General features: G+C 49.2%; 7 protein-coding genes and 1 non-coding gene across 8 annotated transcripts; 7 read left to right on the forward strand and 1 right to left on the reverse strand.

Annotated features, from left to right (window-relative positions):
• Positions 1-370: 370 nt before the first annotated feature.
• Positions 371-452, forward strand: VFPPC_17273. The gene has a single exon. It is a non-coding gene; the product is annotated as a tRNA-Ser (tRNA).
• Positions 453-3,494: 3,042 nt separating this feature from the next.
• Positions 3,495-3,971, forward strand: VFPPC_14245 (hypothetical protein; the record flags this gene model as incomplete). The annotated part of the gene is made up of 1 exon (XM_018292014.1): positions 3,495-3,971. One exon carries the CDS (start codon positions 3,495-3,497, stop codon positions 3,969-3,971), a length of 477 nt encoding a protein of 158 aa, XP_018142925.1.
• A 1,475-nt stretch (positions 3,972-5,446) lies between these two features.
• Positions 5,447-7,576, forward strand: VFPPC_07482 (MFS multidrug transporter; the record flags this gene model as incomplete). Its single annotated transcript, XM_018286331.1, has 7 exons — positions 5,447-5,494; positions 5,556-5,852; positions 5,899-5,975; positions 6,044-6,095; positions 6,158-6,428; positions 6,486-6,986; positions 7,038-7,576. 7 exons carry the CDS (start codon positions 5,447-5,449, stop codon positions 7,574-7,576), a joined length of 1,785 nt encoding a protein of 594 aa, XP_018142926.1.
• Positions 7,577-8,924: 1,348 nt separating this feature from the next.
• VFPPC_14246 (coatomer beta' subunit) lies at positions 8,925-11,780 on the reverse strand (the record flags this gene model as incomplete). Its single annotated transcript, XM_018292015.1, has 4 exons — positions 8,925-9,894; positions 9,961-11,422; positions 11,502-11,586; positions 11,763-11,780. The coding sequence occupies 4 exons, from the start codon at positions 11,778-11,780 to the stop codon at positions 8,925-8,927; spliced, it is 2,535 nt and encodes an 844-aa protein (XP_018142927.1).
• A 691-nt stretch (positions 11,781-12,471) lies between these two features.
• VFPPC_17894 (hypothetical protein) lies at positions 12,472-12,810 on the forward strand (the record flags this gene model as incomplete). The annotated part of the gene is made up of 1 exon (XM_022429567.1): positions 12,472-12,810. One exon carries the CDS (start codon positions 12,472-12,474, stop codon positions 12,808-12,810), a length of 339 nt encoding a protein of 112 aa, XP_022285379.1.
• Positions 12,811-13,853: 1,043 nt separating this feature from the next.
• VFPPC_15955 (hypothetical protein) lies at positions 13,854-14,719 on the forward strand (the record flags this gene model as incomplete). Its single annotated transcript, XM_018293708.1, has 2 exons — positions 13,854-13,976; positions 14,186-14,719. The coding sequence occupies 2 exons, from the start codon at positions 13,854-13,856 to the stop codon at positions 14,717-14,719; spliced, it is 657 nt and encodes a 218-aa protein (XP_018142928.1).
• A 112-nt stretch (positions 14,720-14,831) lies between these two features.
• On the forward strand, positions 14,832-17,052 carry VFPPC_07484 (serine/threonine-protein kinase gad8; the record flags this gene model as incomplete). Its single annotated transcript, XM_022428561.1, has 4 exons — positions 14,832-14,853; positions 14,993-15,124; positions 15,193-16,640; positions 16,846-17,052. The coding sequence occupies 4 exons, from the start codon at positions 14,832-14,834 to the stop codon at positions 17,050-17,052; spliced, it is 1,809 nt and encodes a 602-aa protein (XP_022284346.1).
• Positions 17,053-18,936: 1,884 nt separating this feature from the next.
• Positions 18,937-20,824, forward strand: VFPPC_07485 (glucose-6-phosphate isomerase; the record flags this gene model as incomplete). Its single annotated transcript, XM_018286333.1, has 4 exons — positions 18,937-19,436; positions 19,527-20,060; positions 20,137-20,243; positions 20,304-20,824. 4 exons carry the CDS (start codon positions 18,937-18,939, stop codon positions 20,822-20,824), a joined length of 1,662 nt encoding a protein of 553 aa, XP_018142930.1.
• Positions 20,825-23,816: the final 2,992 nt, after the last annotated feature.

Here is a 23,816-nt window from a genome sequence, read left to right on the forward strand (position 1 = left end):
TTCAATAGCAGCCAGTAGTTCCTCAACTTGAGTGAATTTCATCACCAACTAAGAGCTGACTCTGGGTTTACCTCCCGCAAGTTTTACGATTTAACCACGTGTTAAAATATTACACTGTAATAGAATAAGCGGCTACGAGAACTAACATGTGCTCCTCTAGTCAGCCACATCAATCTGTTTTGTGGTTATATCTCTCTTCACAACAACACCCATAAGATGCGTCCGCGTTCCAACTATATCGAATGCAACAAATACACTTCCAAAACAGTTTCACATGAAATAACGCTTGAATTTCTACCCAGAAACGTCAAATTGTGCATCTCAAAGTCCCATTCCTGTATATACAGCAATTTCGGAAATTTTTGTTAGTGGCGTGGTGGCGGAGTGGTCTAACGCGCAAGACTCGAAATCTTGTTCCTTCGGGAGCGCCCGTTCGAATCGGGCCCACGTCGGAATCTTTGTATTTTCTTTTGGTTTATTTTTTTTTTTTTTAATTCCGTCTTTAGAGGTTGGCAAGTCTTGGATGTGTAAGATGTTGTGGAATGCAAAGGGTGGTTGAGGGCAAGTAACAGTTGACAGGCATGGCATTCGTCACTCATGCCATGGAAAGCTTCATCTTCATGACTGTCAAGCCGAGCGATGAGACGAATTGCAAATGGAGAAGGCTGAGAGAAAGAAAACGTACAGAACGGTGAATCAAGATAAATCATGACTTGCATGTTGTGCCGGATGTCAGGGCCGCTGGTTGGCGTGAATCAAGCAACCTTCTCAGTCTTCGTCATCATGACAAGCAACCTGAGCATCAGCCCTATGACCGGGTGTAAACGCCTCGGCTGCAACAAGGTTGTTGAGAGACTCAGCCCTGCGTGTGGTTTAACGGCTTGCGGTCTTGATATAATCGCCAAGCTTTGCTTCTATGTAGGATACTTGTCAGCCTGGTGTGGTATTCTGTGGGTGTACTATCATACATATACGAGGAATGATGTACTTTTGTTCGCCCAAGTTGCCGAATGAAAAGGCACCGTGTCTGATTATTCGTAGATTCTCTTCTTGATGAAACTTGACACTGCTTTGACTCCAACATCCAACCAGTAAGCTTTCCATCGTGTTATGTTGCCCAATTGCGTTTCCAAGTATCCTGCTGAACCATCCGGTGTACAAAACACTGTCAATTTGACACGCTCACTTCATCAAGCTACAGTATTATCGTAATCCGTATCAACAATAACCAACCTGCATCTCCAGAGAAATCGAATGTAACCAAAACGACTGCAATCCTACCCTCCCAACTTAAGCTCACACATCATCACCAATGGAAACTCCCGTTCAAGCCAAGCTTTCGCCACCAGCCTAGCTAGGCTGACTGGGGTTCCTGAACGTAGCAACACGGTTCACGTACTGTACTGCACTCAACGAGACAGTCTGTGTTGGTGGAACAATGCCGTCTCACAATCAGCCCGTCTGCCACTCTGGCTGTGAACAAGACGCGGGTTTTGCTTTTCGCATTACGTTAGTGGACAAGACGGCGTTTCAAATGCCCTCGAACCCATGACAATGGGCTCTGTCATGCAAATCCACAACCTGGTGTCCATGTGGGAATCAACTCCACCGAGCTGAAGAAAGACTCATTTGCACAGAGTTGTCGGCAGCAGAGCCGCAAAAGATCACACGGCTCTTGGCACAACGTCTCCAAAGCAGAATTGAATTGAATTGCAATTGAATGATCAATTCAAAGGAAATTAAATCACACCTTACTTGCAATTGGAAACGCTTTCGCCCAATAGCCATGTCCTTTACCCGTGTATTCCCCCCAAATCCGGTAAACAATGTGACACTCAAGAGGCGTGTGCGACATTTCTGAACAAACACGAAATACGATCACGGGGCACAGAAAGCCGTTCTGGCCAGTGCTCGTCCCTTGCTCTGGAACTGGGTGTAGGAAAGACTTCTTGCCCTGGTTTGGTGTAATTTCCCGGTAGTACAGGCAGTCTTTTGAGCTTGATGTGCAGAGAAGGCGCCACAACTGTGTATTCTGGTCTCCAGACCTTCAGAAGAGAAACGGTACAGTACTCTATGGAATATCTTGAGCTTCTCATCGCAAGGTGATGGTTGTGCCTGAATCGCAAGAGCAAGAAACTTGAGCGGCGAGGCGTCAAACACTGGCTCAACTTTCACCTAATCTCATCAACTAAACTGCATTTAGGTCTATTCTTGGGTTTCAGCCTTTTGTTCTCATCGCCAAACTCACCAGACTAAAAACCCACTTCTGCTTCTCCACATTCAGCATCAGCTCGTCCCTTGGTTCCCTCCATCATGAAAGGCCCCTGCGTCCGAGGATGTTGTAAGGCTGACCCGGCAGTCGCCAAGTTCGATAGCTGCTCTGGAACAGGGCAGGCTGGGCGTACAATATGAATTGGGCTGAGATCAAGCCACGGGGTTTGACCAGATCAATCCGTGGCGTGACCTCGGATAGAATATCGAAGCTGGCGTCTTTGGCCCTGACTAGTACTCCATAAACCCATGAGAATTCACGGATTATTGTTCAGCCAGGCTTTGTATGTAAGTCAAAATCACCTGTGACTTCAATGGGTATAACGGCAAATTTGTTGGGCCAATTTCCACTGCCTCGCCACAAAGAGCTCAATTGGTTTCAACGCTCAATTTCTGTTCCATTCAAATCCTCGCCCTGGCAATGTGGCTCCCAGAAATACCCCCGTGGCTGGACCCAGTCTAGCTTGCGGCTGGATACTTTGGCGTCGAACTAGACAAGTTGGCTTGCACCGTAATATCGCCTACAGTACCCCTGGTGCCGTTCGAAATGCTCAGCGTGGTCCGGGGTAAAGATGCGCCGTACTGCTGGAGTTCTTACGCTGTTGTTCGAATTTATTACTACTCTGTCGCAGTCTTTGTTTCGGGGGAGAAAGGTCCGCAGTGGGAAATCGGCATGATGAACAGGGGTTTCACGACGACTACGAGATGCGATATCCACCGTTAGGCTGATATTTTGCATTCTTACCAGGACAACAGAGCGAATTCGTACTCCCCCTTGTACAGTACGTGTATGGATGGTGAGTTTGAAAGCAGAGAAGGGCATTGGTCTGCGAAAACGTACAATATGTTGAGATCCATCGATATGGTGCCGTGATTCACACGCCACCAATTGTGAATAACAAGACACACACCCCCTGAGTACCAATTAGTCCTCATTACTGGTTCCGTTTTTGGATCTCAAGGCAAATTTCTCCCCTTCTCTATGGCTAGTCAAGAACGGCAGAGGCTAACTGCGTCGTAGTCCACAGGGCGTCAGGTTGATGGAGTTTGAGCCTCCCCAGACCCGGCCCCTATAAGAAAGAACTATCCTTCCTCACGCCATGGAATCTCTTCTCTCCTACTCCTAGTTCAAATAATACTCCAATTGTTCTGCCATCGTTTCCCAAGGGTTCCAATTCCAAGCCCTCAACACCAAACTCAACATCACCACACAACCAACCACCATGCAGACCAAGGTTATCCTCGCTGCCCTCGCCGGCACCACCTTCGCCTCTCAGCTTCAGCCTCGCCAGACTGATATCGGTGCTGCCACCGCCTGCCTGAGCCTCCTCGGCTCCATGCCCACTCCTCCTCCTGCCCTGACCCAGGAGTTCATCAAGAACCCTCCCAAGGACTACTGCTCCATCACCGTCCCCGCCAGCCTCAGCAGCGACTGGTCGAGCTACACCTCCGCCGCCGCCTCCTGGATCAAGGAGCACTCCAGCGACCTGGCCAAGTGCCCCGGAGCCGACCAGATCAAGTCCAAGAGCCCTGTTGACTGCAAGGCCGCCAACGGTGGCGGCAGCCAGACCACCGGCGGCAGTGACGCTACCAACACTGGTTCTGGTGCCGCTGCTTCCAAGACTGGTGCCGCTGCCCGTGAGACTGGCATGGCTTTCGCGGCTGTTGCTGCTGCTGGCTTTGCCCTTGCTGCTCTGTAAATGGTGCTGGGGAAAGGTTAAACTCCATGTGTACGTTGAGAGGGTGCTCGGTTATCGGCTTGGATGTCGACGAATTTGTATTTTATAGCGGCTACGACTGTTGGTTGCGAAAACTATAAGATTGGTAGCGTGGGACCTTTGACTTTACATTCCATGGCGGAAATCGATGGATAACTAGCTACTTCGGTAGTGAATAATTGGACAACCTATATGAATGATGTGATTCTGTTCCATGCGCTTTGTAATTCCACAGTCGTGATGATCGTATTTCGTATTCGATTCAGGGGCAAAAACGCATTTCACTGATCAATCACTAACGCGGCATTGCGTGTCTGGTGTAGTAGAATCTAACTCCAGTTCAAAGTCCCAGCAATAAATACGCATTAAACGGGAAAACCATCATGTTTGCTTGCCATCAAAGTTGAGAACATGGCGTATGGCGGCTTTGGTTGTATTCTTCGACCTTTAAGAAGACCAAAATGCGACTTGGATCCGAGAGAGCAGCAATCCTCCTTGTGGCGCACCTCATATAGAAGTCTTCCAACTTTAATCTCGTATTCTGTTCTTAATCAACTACTGGACATGGCTCCAGAGTTATAAGAATACATGGAGTTCTATAGCCCCAAGCTGCTCCAATTGCACCTGTGTTAAGTCTTTGTATGTGAATCTTGAACACGGCGCCACTGCCACATACAGTCTGTGGTATCAGAGCTAAAGATATATTACTGCATCTTAGTATATCCCCATATGCGTCTGCACACACCGTGGTATACGATACAATTCCCATGCTCAAATGCTTTTGACCGCTCACTGTGACATCTACCAGGTGTCCCTGACGGCAAGGAGATTAACCATGCCTGGCCCGTTTGTGGCTCACATGTGTCTAATCAGTCTTACATTGCATGTCACCTGATTAGCCTTTGATGCGATAACAGTACTGGGCGAACGCCATTATGCGCTCCTGAGTCCTGAGTACGGAATAGTATGTCTCAATTTGGTCCGGAAGTGAATCTCTTATTCTTACAGCCCGCCGCCACTAACGGCGCTTGCCACCTCAACACTCGTCTTCTTTAAGACCTCCAGAGGCTTAATGTTTATTAGCGTTGCCATCTCCATATCTAGAAGGAGGACATACTACAAAGACATTCAGTGGGGGGTTCAATAGTACTAAATACGACAAACGTATCTCATATCGCGTAGTATGCTGAGGCACATTGTGATGTGTTGGTGTATACTCGGATATGGGCAAGTACCTTTTACTCCAGACCGTTGTTGGTCAGGCAATGCCATTATCTTACCGCCTGGATCGCAATCTCAGTGTCCATGTTTCACCTGAGTAGAGCGGTGTCTCGTCGACAGTTGTTGAATGTCTCGAACTCAGAGTTGAAGTGCCATCACTCCGGATTCCTGCCCAATTCCCTCTTGCCACGCTTAGAGCCTGAATGATTTCTCGACCTTGCCTCGTGCTCTTCAACATGCCTCTGTTCTGGATCCATCGGACAGAGTTACACAGGCTATTTGCGGTAACTGGTCACTTTATATTCCGCGTATACAATCACATAACTTTAACGAGTTGGTCATTAGCTCGACTACGACTTCGTGGCATTCCGAAAGATGGAGACTATATCAGGCAAACAGGCCTCTTCATCGAGCATTCACGTCTTGACCCATGGCCAAGATGCGACCTCTGACAAGATACCCGTGGAGAGCGAGCGAATTTCACATGGAGATGGCCTGTTTGCCGAGGACAATGACATCGAGAGGAGCGACTCATCACTAAATGTCGTCAAGTACATTGCTGGATGGGAGCTCGTCGGCCTAATAGCCGGTCTCACTCTTGCCTGCTTCCTGATTCTTCTGGATGTGTCCATTCTCGTGACGGTATGGCCAGATACCTTTCCTGGATTCATGATCTGACATGTTCAAGGCCATTCCTCACATCATAACAGACTTCCACTCCCACACTGACGTTGGTTGGTGGGCCAGCATGTACAGCCTCAGCATGTGTGTTTCTTCTCCCTGCGTAATGGGAAGTATTAGTAAGATGCGGATCGACTAATACGAGTTAACAGTGCTGTGTTTTTACCTCTCTCTGGAAAGGTCTATACTTGTTTTCACGTAAAGGTATGTGTGCCTCTCCTATCTTATCCTATCCCGCTCCTCAGGACTAAATAGTACTCTGCCAGTGGACTTTCTTGGCATTCTTCCTGATTTTTGAGATTGGCTCCTTAATAAGCGGCCTGGCGATTTCGTCGGTTGTATTCATCATCGGGCGCGCCATCGCGGGCATTGGCACCTCTGGCATTCAGACAGGGGCTTTTGCAATCATCGTGGCATCGGCACCGCTCGCCAAGCGGCCATCTCTCTTGGGCATCATGATGGGCGTCTGCCAAGTCGGACTCGGTTCGGGGCCATTGGTAGGAGGCGCTCTTACAGAGTATATGACCTGGAGACGGTGTTAGTGCTGCGCTATAAACCTGTTGTTACAAGTGGTGTCTGATATTCTGTCTGCAGGCTTCCTCATCAATATCCCAATTGGAGCGACATGCGTTTTGCTCATCTTGCTCGTCCGCATTCCTGACCGGCGCTCCCAGCAAGACAAGCAGCCTAACAGCTTCTCTGTTTCACAGCTTGACCTTCCCGGGTTCTTTCTTCTGACATTATTTGCCACCATGGTATTGGTCGCTCTTCAGTTCGGCGGCCAGATGCTCTCATGGACTTCTACCACGGTTATTGGGCTATTGTGCGGTGGCGGAGCGGCGTTTACAGCTTTTATAGCCTGGGAATGTCGAGCTGGTGATGGAGCCATGATCCCCCTGCCCCTTATCCAGAAGAGACAAGTATGGATGTCTTGCCTTTCCATGATGTTGCTGTTTTCAACAATCCTGGCATCATCGTATTACTTGGCCGTCTATTTTGAATCCGTCAAAGGCATGACACCATTCAACAGTGCCGTAAGTAGTCTCCCGGTGGTTATGAGCCAGTTAGTTGGATCTGTTTCGTCTGGTTATTTTGGTGAGTAGAGTCAGCCAAATCTGGCAATCACTCACATCTAACTGAGACTAGTTCAACGGATCGGCTATTATCTGCCTGTCATGCTTGTCTGTGCTCTACTCACAGTCATTGGGCACTATCTTTTATCTACACTCTCACTTGATTCCAGCACCATCAAGTGGGCTGGATACCAGATTCTTCTGGGATTTAGTCGTGGAATAGGCCTTCAGATGCCCATCGTCGCCATAAATGCTCACAGTCCGCCGTCACTGACCTCGCTTGCCACGTCAACACTCCTCTTCTTCCAGACCTTTGGGGGCTCAGTGTTCATTAGCGTCGCCATCTCCTTATTTAATAACAGACTGAGGCAAGAGTTGTTGGCACGTGTTCCGGAGCAAGACGTCGGTAGGATCATCCACGCTGGTGCAATTGGCATCGACAAGGTAGTCCCCAAAGAGATCCTTACAGATGTGTTGACGTCCTATGCCCGTGGTGTTTCAGCAGTATTCTATCTGTTAATTGCTGTATCAGGGTGCTTGTGTCTTACGTCCTGCGGTATGAGATGGACAGATATCAGAAATTGTAGCGAACATGGAAGAGATGAATCTTGAAGACATGTGGTTCGAAACGTATTGTTTTGCCAATGAATACCACTCTCGTCACCAGGTGCACCTCGTCCTCGCTACACGTTTGCTGTGACTGTCGTATCCTTGGCAAAGTACTTCTTCTTTAGGCGATCAACACCCAGTTCACCGAGATGCTCTATACTTTTGATTGTACCGATTGCTGGTGGCTGCTTCAATGTCCGAGTTGTGATAACGCCTGTCTGTGACAAAGACATGAAGCGAGAAGGGCGGTGTAAGGAGTACTTGTCTGGGTAGTTCGATCGAAGAAGCATAGGTAATTCCGGCGCCCTCTGAATGCTACTGGCTGTAATATATTGCCTTGTAGGGATCTAGTTATTACCGTGATCATCGCGTTCTCACTTTCCGGGCCGTTTTTTCCGCAAGTAGAAGACCCTCTATTGGACAAGCTTTATCGATGCTACGGTACCAAGCCTGTTGATCTAGTCGTGAACGCAATATCCATCACTTTTCAACGGCTACTAGCTTGAATGGCATGTAATACCTCATAATTGTGCTGAATCTTGTCTAAGTTCGTCATTGAACTGACGCCAGCCCTCCACAACACTGAAGCCCTAGTGATATTGCTAACCCACGTCTCTCTCTTTCACTATTAGAGTGATCATCAATAGATCACCACCGTATTCTTACAATGTTGGAGGTCTATGACACCCACTCCGCTGCTAAGCTTGCCAAGTTCTATCTGGGACTGCGAGATGTAGAGTCTATTTGAACAATTATGTAGTTAATGAAGGCTGGTACCAGGCCTGATACTCTTTATGTAAACGTAAAGATGAGGGCTCCGACGTCAAGCTGCGTGGTTGTCCTCGAGATATTCCATACACGGGCAGTACAACCTGGTTCGGATGGTTCTGGGTTTTGGCCAACAAGGTGCAGTGACAAGGAAGACCCTAGCTGAAGAGCTTGAAAAGGAAAAAAACGTGGCGTATCCTGGCAGCAAGGTATTTTGACATCGACGTCGGCTTCCCTCCGTCCTCTCGTCGCTTTACAGGCCCTTCGCCTGCTAGCATATTAACCAGCCTCTTGGTCATTACCTCTCCCGTTGTTTAGAGGTTGATACGCGATTTCTACAAGCTTCACCAAGCTGGACGTGGGCGACATGATCACGGATCATGCCAATAGTCTTGATCTTCTCACAAAATTTGTAGGAACAGCAAAAGACAGCACATGTAACGGATTTAACTTCTTAAATTAACTTCATTCATCCCCGGCTCCCACAACGGGTAGACTCGGCACATGGGCCTTTTTTCCGCCTTTGTATCTAGCAAAAAGCAAATCATACGTTCATTTCGCCTGCGTTGACGCCAGCATCTTCTTACTCGTCATCCTCTTCCTCTTCTTCCGCATCGGGCTTCTCTTCCTCATCAGCATCTGCTTCGTTGCCATTGGTCTCTGCCGGGATATCTGCTACTGAGCCGCCCTCGGTCTCGGCCTTCAACCACGCGTCCCATTGAGGGAACAAATCATCGTCATCCTCGGGAACACCAATGAGCTTCGCTACTCGGCCCTTCTTAGATTTCTCTAAACTCTCTTTCCATTCCCTCACAATGGGAGTGGTAGAACTTGGCTTGTATGTTTGCGAAAAGAGGACAGCCTCGGCCAGTCGTCCGGTCTTGGTCAAAATTTCGATGCAGTTGTCGACATCACCCAGAAGCCATGAACAAGAGAAGGCAATGTTGTGGGCGTTGGCGTCTTGTGCTTGCTTCGCCAGAGCGGAGAGACCTTCCCTGTCTCCAGTTGATGAGTGCAGAAGAAGAAGGGATCCCATATCCTTGGCGTGAGTGAAGCACTCTGCGGCCAGGGCGACATCCCAGGCAGCCAGTGCAGAGTCACCAACGGTTTTCCACTTATGTTCAACATCGGCCGCTCGGGCCAGTTCTAGGGCAGTATCCAGCTGATTCAATGCGAGAGCAAGCTCGAATTTGTGTTCAGGGTCACTGGCAACTTCCAGGGCTAATTCCTTGTGGCCTTGTCCCTCAAGGAATCTCGCAATCTTGTTAAGTTGATCGTTAGGAATGGTAGGTAGCAGCTCGGCAGCCGTTTCCATGTCTTCTCGAAGAACCAAAGTCTGGTACTCAAGAACGGGAAGTGAGAGAGCAAACGATGTGACATTCACATCCTTGTCTGCCAAGTAGATTTTTGAGTCCCGTTGAATGTAACCCAGGACGTACATGGGCTTGTCGAAGTGTGATACAGTGTAGGTCTGGTCACCAACCAGATAATTCAAGCGGTTGGTGCTGTTAGTATACAGGAAGCAGTCTCCTACCCATTCGCCAGTTCGGACGCTGCAATGCATTGTCAGTACTCCAGATGTCCTGGTCAACAACAGAATAGCGGGGGTCATAGCTTACGTCTCACTAATATCCGTGATGACTTCGAATGCAGCCTCAACACCATCATCTTCAACTTGGCCGGCCTGGACAGCCTCGACATAGTTCTCCCGAGAGAATCGCAGAACATAGCAGCTGTCTTCACAAGCGATGGCAACCAACTCTCCACTCTCTGACCAGTAGACATGCTTGGGCTCAACTTCAATCCTGCGTACCAAACCGCCGGTGGCCCAGTCGAAGAATGAAATGCCGCCTTGTCCAGTAACACCCAAAAGAATACCCCCAGTAAGCCCATCAGCCTGGAAGCCAACATCGAGACCGCCGCTCTTCTCCACAAAATTCTTGTAGATCTTGACGCTCATTGCCGACTCACGAATGGCAAAGTCGTTGCTGTTCTCCTTAGAACCCCAGACAAAGTCCAGAGCAGATCCAAAAGCCTTGTTACGCCAGGCTAAAGCGGTGTAAATGATGTATTCGCCATCTCCGCAAACCGCAACGAATCGGCCGTTCGGTGAATGGATCAAAGTTTGGGGGTACACTTCACATGTGCCCAGATCCTTGGTGGGAAGTGAGATGGGTTCATTATCCTTGATCGAGGCATCCCCCTTGATTATAGAAGACACCACTTCATTATGCCTCGCCCAAATAAGCTTACCCGAGGCATCCATGGAGACCGCAGGCTCCTCACGACCCAATTTAACGACGACGGCGCCATCATCGTAACCTACAGCGATACCCTGCTTACCCTTCTGATAAGAGACACACCATGCCCGTTCCAGACTATAGTTCAAAGATTGCTCGAATCGATAGGTGTTCGCATGCCAGATGCGAATAGTGCCGTCCTCGGAACCAGACACAATGACAGGAAGTTCGGGGTGGTAGCAAGCGAAGGATACATTGTTGGTGTGGCCTTCGAGGGTAGCAATCAGGGATTTAGTGGTGTAGTCCCAGACTTTGACAGTTCGATCATCGGAAGTGGTGAGGAGATAAGGCTTATCGGAGTGAGGGTAGTAGTCGACGTGATTGACACCTTTGCTCTCGTGAGCTTCCAGAGTGAAGTTGGCGGTGGAGGAACCAAGGCTCCAAATCTTGACGGTGCGATCCAAGCATGCAGAGGCAAAGGTGTTAGTGTCCTTGGGATTGATGGCGATACCCATGACATAGTGGCTGTGTCCTTCAAAGACTTGGACACACTTCCAGCCCTTGTCCCAATCCCACAGCTTGATTGTCATATCATCGGACGCGGTCAAGATGAATGGAAGAGTTGGGTGAACAGCAATGGCGCGGATATAATCGGGGTGCGCTTCGAATTGGGCAACCTTTTCCGAGGTGTTGTAGTTGTACACGCGTATTTGGAAATCATCGGAGCCGCACACAATCCAGTTCTTGCGTGCGACGAATCGGCCAGCCCGGACAGGTACCTCGGTCAGCTCGAATGTCTTGACCGTTTGTTGGGTCTCGTATGACCAAATGTAGACATGGCCTAGAATACAAGAGGTGAGATGAGTATGCGCAACTTTTTGAGACGCGTGATCAGTCGATCGTGTGGAATCAGTGCCTACCGCTATAGAGTGTAGTGAGGATCCACGGCTCCTGAGGATGAAAGTCGACGCCCTTCACTCGCTCGCTGCGAGCGTACAGCTGGCGCTACAAGATGGAGACACAAGTCAGCGGTAATAGTTCACGATTTGACTTTCTTTCTGTGGAAGGGGAATCCGTCCATGAGAGGCGGTGGGAATGTGGAGTGGACATCAGAGCTCGAGACTGCTCTGCCCATCCACGGAAACGCCCATTGCAGCAGGCAATCATACTGCTATACTAACCTTGACGTCCAGCTTCATGATGGCAATATGTATCGCACGCTACCAATGACCGTTGTCAAAGACGAGGAAGTCGGTAAAGGGGGAGAAAGTTATGTAGTTGGTGGGGTTCGTAAGACGGGAGTTCCTAATATCGTGGCAGCCACCATGCAGATGCAAGTTGATAGGAATCAGCTTTCGCAAGTTAATTGAAGCGTTGTAATGGCAGTGCTCGTGAGAAGAAGCGGAGATGCTGCTGCGGCATCGAATGAATCAATGGTCGTTTGGCAGCGGGCGCAGACAGCTCTCGGCTTGTTGGCTTCAGACCGGAGGACAAGGGAGCTCCGTCGAAAATGTGTCCAAATTGTCCCAGTGGTTGTTGTCACGGACCAAATGACCCTCATCGATGTGCCAGGCTGGCACCTGCCAACAGACCAATGAAAGTGGGCGAGTGGCGCCTGGATTGTCAGGTATCAACCCCTTTTTAGCGCGGGGCGGCTGCAATTGTGCGTGCAGGCAGGTTCAGTGGAGCGGGAGAGATAAGGACCAGACTTGAAAAGCTGGCAGAGAGTGAGTGCAGGGTGACTGATTGAGTTAGATACCATTGCTGGAATACATACCCATACTATCCACGGAATTGATGTTCTAATTGCTAGGGAATTTAGTGGTTGGCATGTTGGCAGCTTCAATGCTCCCTCTGCTCTTTGACAAAAGCTCCAATAGTTAGTTTCGCATGTTTCTGAACCACTCAATAGGAGTGATGGCCATATCACCGACAAAAACCGTAGTCGTAGAATTTCTGTCGATTCTCCAGGCAATCCCAGAACCATCCACAATTATGTCAACCGGTAGGTGTTGCGAGTCTGCTCCGTGTCATCCATTCATTCGATGCCCTAACGTTTCAAGTCGCCAATTATATCCCACCACACCCTACTGCCTTAGTTATTCATTCCATACACATCTTGTTGGCCATACAAGAAGCCCAGCCGTCCAGATCTCGAGTAACGATTCTACAATTGAAGCCGCCCAGAGTCTTGAGGGAGGCCATCCACTTTTATATGTTCATCCATAACATCATAAAGGAAAGGAGAGAAAAGGACGGAAACCGGAGGTTATTAGCTGGAAATTGAATGACCTAGGGTAGGTGGCATGGATCACAAGCACCGCAGATGGCGCTTGTCTACCTGCCTACCTACATAGGTACGCAGATATCCATCTAAATTGCCGATATTACCACTATTCTGGAGGGTGCCGTACAAGATTAATCAAGATTTGCAGCCGGTTGTATTTGGTTGGTTTCGAATGTGACTTATTTATATGCCTACCTGCAAGGTAAGGTTGGGTGTTAGGCTGTGAAGTGTGATGTAGCACCGAAGTGAGCCACATGTGTTCCGGCATGTTGGCAAATGTGATGAAACTGAAGTTGTGCCGTGGCCATAAGATGAACTGTCTACTATTTTGGAGGCCTGGAAACGTGTCTTATTATCCGGAAATTTTCAACTCGGAAAAACAGAATCATACAATTAGTCTGCAGTTTGCTGACATGTGTTTGCAAACACCGTCCACTTGACGACGCCGTCCCAGCTTAGCTCCAGATGAGCCGTGGCCATTTCCTGCTCTTACTATACCTCGGACCAGAACACATAACACTGTGAGTTGGGTCAACAACAAGCACAAATTGAAGTGCGATAAGATACAGTATACTGTGCGAACGTTATTTCAACTGTGTACTGGGGGGCTGCGCCATCCCCAGTGTGGATATTGATAGGCCCTGATTTCATCATCTCTTTGCCCCTCCAACTCAATGTTCCAACTCCAACGAGACCAGTTGACCTTTGCACCCTGAGAAATGCCCTGCATCCAGGGGCGACGAAGCCTCCCATCTCAACTCTGCCGACAAGTGGCTGCTTTGCCCCAATTCCATGCTTCAACGTTGGGTTCCTTGTGCCATTTTCAGCCGTGTTGAGCGCCGAGTTGGGGCGTCGATACCTACTTAAGCATATCAAGTCAAGATCCATGGTTGATACCTCTACCTCCTGAATTCCGGGGATCGCCTAGTCTTGCTCATCAATTCAACACTGCGTGGAGTCTTGAGATCACTGCCCCTACCTCCGCATGCTTCATCGTCATTGGACTGGACAGAACTCGAGTGCTGGGGCTGTAGGTCACTGCCACAGCATTACGAACCTTGCAGAAAAGTCGCGACTCGGAATTGATATATTTGAGTGCATCCATGGCGCTTTGCTTACGTCCTAGCTTTGCCTCTTCGTAAATTGTTTACATACTTTTTGTGTTTCCATCTGCTCGGGAACCGTTGCTCTGCCTACACTCGGTCCTGAACAATCCATCATACACACATCCACCGAATTGATGCAAACAGTGGCTTGACCGTATTTCTCATCCAGGAACGCCAAGGTCGGACGCCCGTCATCCCAACACTGCAGTAGTGGACCTTGGCCTCAAACACAGAGTCTGATAAAGCAGGCTTGAACTGGTCTGGCATACTAGCTGGGCTAGACCCAACCCTGAAGAAGCCAAAGTCGTCTGGTCTGAACTGGTTAACGTGGTGTGTGCACACAAAGTACCTTGACCAGACCAGACTTGGCCTAAAGTCAGCGGCCGCCATAAGTACTGGACCCCAAGCCAAGGCACTTTCAGTCGTGACCTGTCTGCGGGGTTGTGGGAGCCAGACCAGACCAGACCAGCTTGAGACTTTACCAGTCAAGTGTCCCTCCTGGTCAACTCCAGTCTCGTCTTCTCTCCCGTCCCAGACCGCACGCCAAACCACGCATCCACCTCCGTCCACTTCAGCATCCAACCCTTCTTTCTTCTATCCTAATTCGTATTCCACTCACGCCCACGGCCACACTTCCGTCTCCCGCCATCAACAACGCGTCTCGTCTGCAGGTCTCTGGCCTTGTCCCTCCAGCCGGTGGCTGAAGGTTAACCTTGTCGACATCTGCCTTCTGACCCCGTTTTAAAAGGATCCCTTTCCCACCGGCCTTTTTTGGACCTGTCTCACTTCCTCGATATCCACGAGACTGATCTTGTCCACCCCATCGTGCGCCGATTTCTACTTAACAGATAACTGCCATGTCTTGGAAGCTCACGAAGAGTTAGTTTCTCCTGTCTGTATTGTCCGTTAGGAGAATTGGACAACTGGGGTTCGCCTCGGCCCCCCAACAGGCCAACCCCAATGATACCTAACTTCGATCCCGTGTTGCCTAGATGCTAACCATGACTTTCCACTCCAGAGCTCAAGGAGACCCATTTGGGGCCTCTGAGCGCCTTCGCTCGATCGCCGTCCACCTCGACTATCACAGAGAAAGATGAAAAGACACCCTCGGCGTCTGGCGCCGTTACCCCTACAACGGAGAGCGCCATTGGTAAGCAATAACCAAACACTTCCATAAGTTGAGCCCGCCTCATATACTAATACATACCGAAAACCCAGCTGCCTCAGAAGCCATGGCTCAGGCGCCTGTTGTTACGCCACCAAAGCCTGGCATTCTAGTCGTTACTCTTCACGAGGGCCAAGGATTTTCATTACCGGAATCACATCGAAACGTCTTCGCATCACAGCATCAAGGCTCCCTCTCTACGAGCAATGCAGCATCTAGCGTTGCTGGCTCTGTCCGACCCTCATCTTCTCAACGAGTGGCCGGCTCATTCATAAACGGATCTGCTCGACCACACTCGTCCGCAGGCGGCTTTGGGGCCATCCCCACTAACCACGGCCGCATCTCGGGCAAGTACATGCCTTACGCTCTTCTTGATTTCGACAAGGTGCAAGTGTTTGTGAATTCGGTCGATGGCAATCCAGAGAACCCACTTTGGGCAGGCGGAAACACCCAATACAAGTTTGACGTTTCCCGCGTGACGGAGCTTGTAATCCACCTGTACTTGAGAAACCCGAATGCTGGTCCTGGTGCTGGTCGCAGTCAAGACATCTTCTTAGGTGTTGCAAGGATCAATCCCAGGTTCGAAGAGAGACACCCCTACGTTGAGGACCCCAAGGCCAGCAAGAAGGACAGAGAAAAGGCGGCGGCTGAACATGCACAACGACAAAAGGGTGAAGGTCAAAGTGGCGTCGATTGGGTTGACGTCCAGTTTGGTACTGGCAAGATCAAGGTTGGCGTCGAATACGTTGAAACACGCGCCGGTAAGCTCAAGATTGAAGACTTTGAGCTGCTCAAGGTTGTTGGAAAGGGTAGCTTCGGCAAGGTTATGCAGGTTCGGAAAAAGGATACCAACCGTATCTATGCTCTCAAGACCATCCGAAAGGCTCACATCATCTCTCGATCCGAAGTCGCTCACACCCTTGCAGAGCGATCTGTGCTGGCGCAGATTAACAACCCCTTCATTGTACCCCTCAAGTTCAGTTTCCAGTCCCCAGAGAAGTTATACTTTGTGCTTGCCTTTGTCAACGGCGGAGAGCTATTCTACCATTTGCAAAAGGAACACCGGTTTGATGTAAACAGAGCCAGGTTTTACACCGCGGAATTGCTTTGCGCCCTGGAATGTTTACATGGCTTCAGTGTCATCTATCGCGATCTTAAACCCGAAAACATTTTGCTCGACTACCAGGGCCATATTGCGCTCTGCGACTTTGGTCTTTGCAAGCTGGACATGAAGGACGAAGATCGTACCAATACCTTCTGCGGTACTCCCGAATACCTTGCCCCTGAACTACTCATGGGCAAGGGGTACAACAAGACCGTCGATTGGTGGACTCTTGGCGTCCTCCTGTATGAGATGTTGACAGGTCTACCACCTTTCTACGACGAGAACACAAATGAAATGTACCGCAAAATTCTGTCAGAACCTTTGCACTTCTCTGACGTGGTGCCTCCGGCTGCGAAGGACCTCCTCACCAAGCTTCTAAATCGAGATCCCGAAGACGTCTAGGTGCCAATGGCTCCGCCGAGATCAAAGCTCACCCATTTTTCCACGCTATAGACTGGCGCAAGCTTCTTCAACGCAAATATGAGCCAACCTTTAAGCCTAGTGTTGTAAGTAACATAAGGAATGAATTTTCCTACTTCCACCCACAGCTGCATTGTCGTGGATCATCACATGAGGTATTCGGAACACTGACCCCTTACAGGCCGACGCTTTGGACACCGTCAACTTTGATCCGGATTTCACCAGGGAAGCACCCCAGGATTCATACGTGGAAGGTCCAATGTTGTCACAAACCATGCAGAATCAGTTCCAGGGTTTCAGCTACAATCGGCCGATTGCTGGACTGGGAGATGCCGGCGGTAGTGTGAGCGATCCCTCGTTTGTGGGGAGCATTCAAGATCAACGATGAAGAATGATTGTCGGCATGTTAAATTAAAGCGAGCATCTACCGGAAGAGAAGAGGTTGAATTCTGCCTTCTGACAACCTCTATAGACTCTGACTAAGGAGGGACTCTGCGCATCACGAAGCCCGGAGCTACATACACAGAAAGAATAGAGTCAGACCACTGGCCAGACTGGACCAACATTTGCCAGACAATTTGGCATAGTACCAAACATCAGAAAATTGCCTAAAATATTTTATTTTTCATGTTGTAACGTCCCCCTTTCTTCGTCAAAAGGGCAGCATCATTTCATTACCATGCATTCGGAGTTTGGCAGGCAAACATGGACATTGGCAGTTTTTAGAGCAAAGAGGTTGTTTTGTCATGACGCCTTGATTCCTCCATTGTTGTTTACAGGAAATCAGACACTCTCGTTTTCGCTTCACCCTTTGTTATTTACACCGCTGCACCCTTGGGAAATGAACGGTTTATGTTGAGCTGCTAGAATACCTAGGTAGAGTATTATTACATTGGACATTAGGCAACCTCGTCCGGGGAAACGAATGGAGTGATGATAACGAAGCCATGACGTTTGTGTATTGTTTTGGCTCGCTGTTGTCGTGGCAGTCGTACATGACATTTGATGACGTAGGGGAAGACTGCACAGGCAGTCAGCATGATGAAAGATTACACCAAAAGAGCTCCAAACATCGCCAGACACCGAGATTTTCGTGGACCAGACCCGAACGTAATGGTGCAAGATGATACGTGGAATGGTATGGGCCGGAAAGTCCCTTTGTCTGGCGTACAACAAGGAAGCCACCAGCGCAATACGGAGCATTGCATGTGATTTTTTCCTTTGGCTGTGGAGTCCTGGTCTGTCTGGTGCATTGGGCGTTTCCAGCCCAGATCAACTCAGATCAGCCCAGATCATTGCCAAAAATGCCAAAAGCCACAATACAAGCAAGATGTTCTGTATTGTATGTAAATGCAATGCAAAGCATGGTAAAAAAAAAAAGGAAAAAAATACAATGCATATAAGAGAAGACCGCCAAAAATGCAATAAATACAATACCAGCAACGTTGAATGCTTCATGTCTGCTCCTGCCCCACCAGACAGTTGTCTCCCACAACCCATCAATCGCGGGCAAGAGCCACGGAGTACATATACCACTAGACTTTTGGCTGTCAAGGTTGCCCCTCCTTCCAGTGCCTGCCTCAACAAGACGTAATTGCGGCTTGTCCGGCTGCAGCAATGTGCAGTTACCCCTCCCCCTCCCTTTTTCATCGTGGGTTGAGCTTGTTGCTGGTCGCTCCTGCTCTCTGGAGGGGCTCAGATAAGAATCCAGTCAGCATCACCAAAGCTTGCTAAGTTGTCGACATGAGAGCGGTGCTCCACAGTAGCTTTGCCAGCTGCGGCACTTATTTGACGAGCATATTATTTAATCTCATCCTGTCAAGTCATTATCAATTTTGCATTTGCAGCAATTGCACCCCCACTTGATTCTGCTCTCTTCTTCTATCCATTGAATCAGTTGGATCTTTTAAATCCCTCTGAGTAAGTGAGAAGTCTATTTTGTTGTGTCTTTTCTTTTGTCGACGCTCTTAAGCTTTGGAAGCTGTCGACACCGAGACCTCCGCGAGAACCGGATCCGTCACGGTGCTCAAGTGGTTTCCCCTCCTGTCCATTCGACTCCTGCACGTCGCAGCCAAGAGTGCCTTGTTTCATTCCAAGCTTGCGAGACGGATTGTATAATCCATTTTAACGGCTTTTACACTCTGCATCCCATAGATTCAATTCCCTTCGTTGCCTCTAAAATTGCTCCTCCCGGCTAATCATCATTCTCGGTACCATCCACAGAGACTTTAGACACCTTCCTCCATTCAGACAAAATTCAACAACTGCCGCCATGGCTCCCGCCAATACTTTACCCGCCTGGGCCGAGCTTCAAGCTCACCGTGACAATGTCGGCAAGAACTTTGTCTTGAAAGAGGCTTTTGCATCTGACCCGGAACGATTTTCCCGATTCACCCGTACCTTCGACTCCAAAGGTGTTTCGGCCGAGATCCTCTTCGATTTCAGCAAGAACTTTTTGACCGACGAGACGCTCGAGCTCCTTGTCAAGCTTGCTGAGCAGGCTGGTGTGGAAAAGAAGCGAGATGCCATGTTTGCTGGTGAGAAGATCAACTTTACTGAGAAGCGTGCTGTATACCACACTGCTCTGCGAAATGTCGGCGGCTGGGACATGAAGGTTGATGGTGCGGATGTCATGAACTCCCCTGGCGGCGTCAATGATGTTCTGAAGCACATGAAAGAGTTTTCTGAGCAGGTTCGAAGCGGCGAGTGGAAGGGTTTCACCGGCAAGAAGTTGACCACCATTGTTAATGTTGGCATTGGAGGTTCTGATCTGTGAGTTACAATCGTGAAGCTTGACATACCTCTCGACTTTTTGCCGGAGGTTGATAACGAACGTGGAAGCTGACATGTGTTTGTTCATAGCGGCCCTGTCATGGTCACTGAGGCTCTCAAGCATTACGGTGCTGATGATATGACGCTTCACTTTGTTTCCAACATTGACGGAACCCACATGGCGGAGGCTCTGAAGAACTCCGACCCTGAAACCACTCTCTTCCTTATTGCCTCCAAGACGTTCACCACTGCTGAGACCACAACCAACGCCAACACGGCCAAGTCTTGGTTCCTGGAGAAGACTGACAACAAGGGCGATATTGCCAAGCACTTCGTTGCTCTTTCCACCAATGAGCCCGAAGTGACCAAGTTTGGAATCGACAGCAAGAACATGTTTGGATTCGAGAGTTGGGTCGGGGGCCGCTACTCGGTCTGGAGCGCCATCGGCCTCAGCGTGGCCTTGTACATTGGCTACGACAACTTCCACAAGTTTCTCAGTGGTGCTCACGCCATGGATAAGCACTTCCGCGAGGCTCCTCTCAAGGAGAATATCCCCATTCTTGGTGGTCTTCTCAGCGTCTGGTACTCTGACTTTTTCCAGGCTCAGACTCACCTCGTTGCTCCGTATGTATAACCACCAACTTCACACTCAGCATTACCCAAGAGGGAGATATCGCCAGTCGCTAACATTGTACATCAGATTCGATCAATACCTCCACCGCTTCCCTGCCTACCTGCAGCAGCTGTCTATGGAGTCAAACGGAAAGTCTATCGCATCTGATGGTACCTCTGTCAAGTATACTACCGGTTAGTTCGGCGTCACTTGATGTGCTACTACTCATTGAGAATGGCATGCTAACATATCAGGTCCTATTCTCTTCGGCGAGCCCTGCACCAATGCTCAGCACTCCTTCTTCCAGCTTGTCCACCAAGGCACCAAGCTGATCCCCACCGACTTCATCCTGGCTGCCCAGTCTCATAACCCCATTACCAACAACCTGCACCAAAAGATGCTGGCGTCCAACTACTTTGCACAGGCTGAGGCTTTGATGGTTGGCAAGACTGACGAGCAAGTTAGAGCTGAGGGTGCTCCCGAAGAACTCGTTCCACATAAGCGATTCCTCGGCAACCGTCCTACCACTTCGATCCTTGTTGGAGGATCGATTGGCCCTGCTGAGCTGGGAGCCTTGATTGTCTACTACGAGCATCTGACCTTCACCGAAGGTGCCATCTGGGACGTCAACAGCTTTGATCAGTGGGGTGTCGAGCTGGGCAAGGTGCTGGCCAAGAAGATCTTGAAGGAACTTGATGAAGCTGGCAATGGTGAGGGACACGACAGCTCCACCGGCGGACTTATTGGGGCCTTCAAGAAGTACTCCAAGATTTAGGCCTTTAGTTGTACTAACTATCTTGATCGTGACGGATGGACGTAATGTGAACAGGGACAAACAAAATGATTGTGATTAACTAAGGCAATAAAATATGTTTTAAGCACATCTATGGCGAGAAACTAACCACGTGAAAGGAGTAGCCATGTGTTCCTCGCGACGTACAATGTCTCGATTCATGAATGATGTTTTGGGGAAGAGTCAACAGTTCAATGTCCAAGTGTAACACCCCTGAGGAACGGCGTTTAGCATTCCCGTACCAAGGATACTTGCGTCTCATCCTCAGTCTCGAAAGCCACGCCCCTCCATTTCTCGTGAATGTCATAAATGGAGATGCCTTATGAGTACATGCGTTGATACTCGGGTATCCCATTTAGGTACCCTGTCGTACCATTTCAACCTCGGAACATGTGCATGTATGCAGGGACTGGATGGAGTGTCTGGATGTGTCGGTCCACATTCTGATATAGTTGTCTGCTTTGGCTAATGAAGTGTTATTAGAGCGGAGACCTGGCTCTTGCGTTGATATCCTCATTACCGACTTGAGATATTGCTTCGGCCAAGATTTGGATGGAACATAATGGGCCTGAGTGTATTAATCTGCTCATTGGTATATGCTGCGGTACTCTATGATAACTGTTGGCGTGTAGGTGGAGGTACTAGATTGCGAGGAGGAAGCTCATGAGCTGTTGCTGGTTTCTTGTGAGTTTCAGCAACCATACGTCTGTCGTACTCGAGACATTGAGACTCAAACACTGTTGGCAGGGCAAGGTCTCTGGGCATTTCACAGTTTGGGCACATGATAACGCTCTGTTTGAGCATCTGAGACCTCCCAACTGTCCATGACTGGAATAAGATTTCATGAAGGCGGGCGCTTATGTACTGGCCTAGCGCTGCGTTCTACCCAACATGATGAGTTATCGACGACGGGTAGGTCCCTGGTCCAAACTAGCAGATTCCGGCATTGTGCTCGTACCTTAGAGGGATATCCTCATCAACCTCGTTCATACGTAGGCTTTTCCAGAAATCGAAAAACTCAAGAAACTGTAGCTTAGTGCCGATTGAAACGACAGGCACTGTCTTCATGATGGCTTACACTGGGTGTACTCCCATTTGGAACAAAGGTCTTTCTTGCTGTCTTGTTTTGAACATGAAGGATCCTGCTGCTTACCGTTACGGGAACTTACCCGATGCCATCTACACTCAACACATCACATCATCACTCCAAAAAGAGCAGCTGTTGTCATCTCAGCCTTCTAACAGTCAACGCCAATTCCCATACCATGCACAAAAACTGCATGTGCACATGCAATGCATTTCAACCCCATTCAAATTAATACCTAGGCTCAGTACGCACATCGAACGTATGCACTCCGGCCGACATCTCCCGACCCATGCATACGGCGCTACGACGGCGCAACCTTGTCTCCCGCCACGGCCCGTGATATTAGTGCATGGTGTCTGGATGGTTAGATTCTTATCTTGCGAGGAAATGCAAAGTTGCGTTTCTATTCTCGGGAAAAGGACGGGGTTCCCGGGGGGGGGGGGGGGGTTATCTGGATGGGCGGAGATATATTCAACCTACAGGGCCTGAAGTGCTGGGATAACTAGTGATGCGACACTGTATATCGCGCAGTATGGACTTCCCTGGATTGCTACATTCTGTGCAGGACAATGTATGGCGTGAATTTGTGTTAGTTATGAAGGGGCTGTGTGTAGATTTGGTGTGTCTGGCGCTGGAGGTGACATACTGGTACAGATTTGCTGATTCTGGTGTACTGGGGACAAGCTAATATGCTTATGCCATGTACTTCTCAGCATTCATAAGCTGAGTATAAGCACCGGGGGAGCTAATGGAGGCCAGATACGGCGACAACGTCCGAAGATAGAACTCTCAGTCTGGGGCTCTTGTAAGGGTCACAAAACCACGGTGAAATAGAACAAGTTGGCGAATCTAGAATGACAGCCTCACATGTCCGTCAAGTCATGCTAGCAGAATAGGTTCATACAGTGTTCATCTTGCTCGGCTCCAGTGCTGCATCGTGACATTTCAACTCTGGCCTGATTGTTCACAGACCCAGCCGAGCTGGAAAAGTCCGCCCTCCCATCACAATTAGCCATGCTTAATCTGTAATGATACTCGACCAAGTACCCAATTTGATGTGCATGTATTGTCCTATGGCTGACCCCAGGGCCATGCCTGCCTGGTGTTTGAACCTGCATGAGTTCCTGTAACAAAAAATCTTTCTGCGGGAAACTTTCTCAAAACAGGCAACCCGGAAGTGGATCCCCATCGCGACGAACGATGTGGGAGTCCTTGGGACTATTTCGGCGGCATGGGCGGACATGTCATGCCAAGAATGGGTCCTGTCGTGATGTTTGATGACTATTGTGGCGAAGTCAGTCACTTTGCGGAAGTATGATTGCCTCGACAGGACTTCACAATCATGGCTCAGCTTCTGAACAAATTCAAGGTGATCCGGCCCGTATAACCGTATTGTCAGTGTGAATGAGGCCTGCGTTCGTCAAGGTTCGGTGCTGTGCCGCCAACCGTTGCAGGTTGACCCACCGGGCTGACGAAAACCACTCATTGAGTGAACGATGCAAAGCGTTATAAACGGTGATTATGGAAGATCCACTTGCTGGTTCCCTTCAGCCGTGAATAGTTTCATTGCTTGTAACTGCTGTTGGGACACTATCGTCAGAGAGTCCATCGTGCTATCAAAGCATGTATCCTCACGTATGGAGTTGGTAGAGTGATGCATACTTGATGTTTTTCCGCTCACAAGGATATGATACTTCATGTACGTTTAATTCACGCACTAAAGAACGTCAAAATGTAATGCTTCCGGAAGACGCTCCATATGAGGCTGAGTGATTGGCGGCCTCACCAAGGATAAAGAGACCAGATGAGACGTTGCGTGGCCGTCCTGGGCATGCAAATGTAAGCAATATGTGAGCCTCGCAATTCAGCATACCCTGAAAAACCACG

The sequence above is a fragment of the Pochonia chlamydosporia genome, chromosome 4 (assembly GCF_001653235.2).
Source record: "Pochonia chlamydosporia 170 chromosome 4, whole genome shotgun sequence".
NCBI lineage: Eukaryota > Fungi > Ascomycota > Sordariomycetes > Hypocreales > Clavicipitaceae > Pochonia > Pochonia chlamydosporia.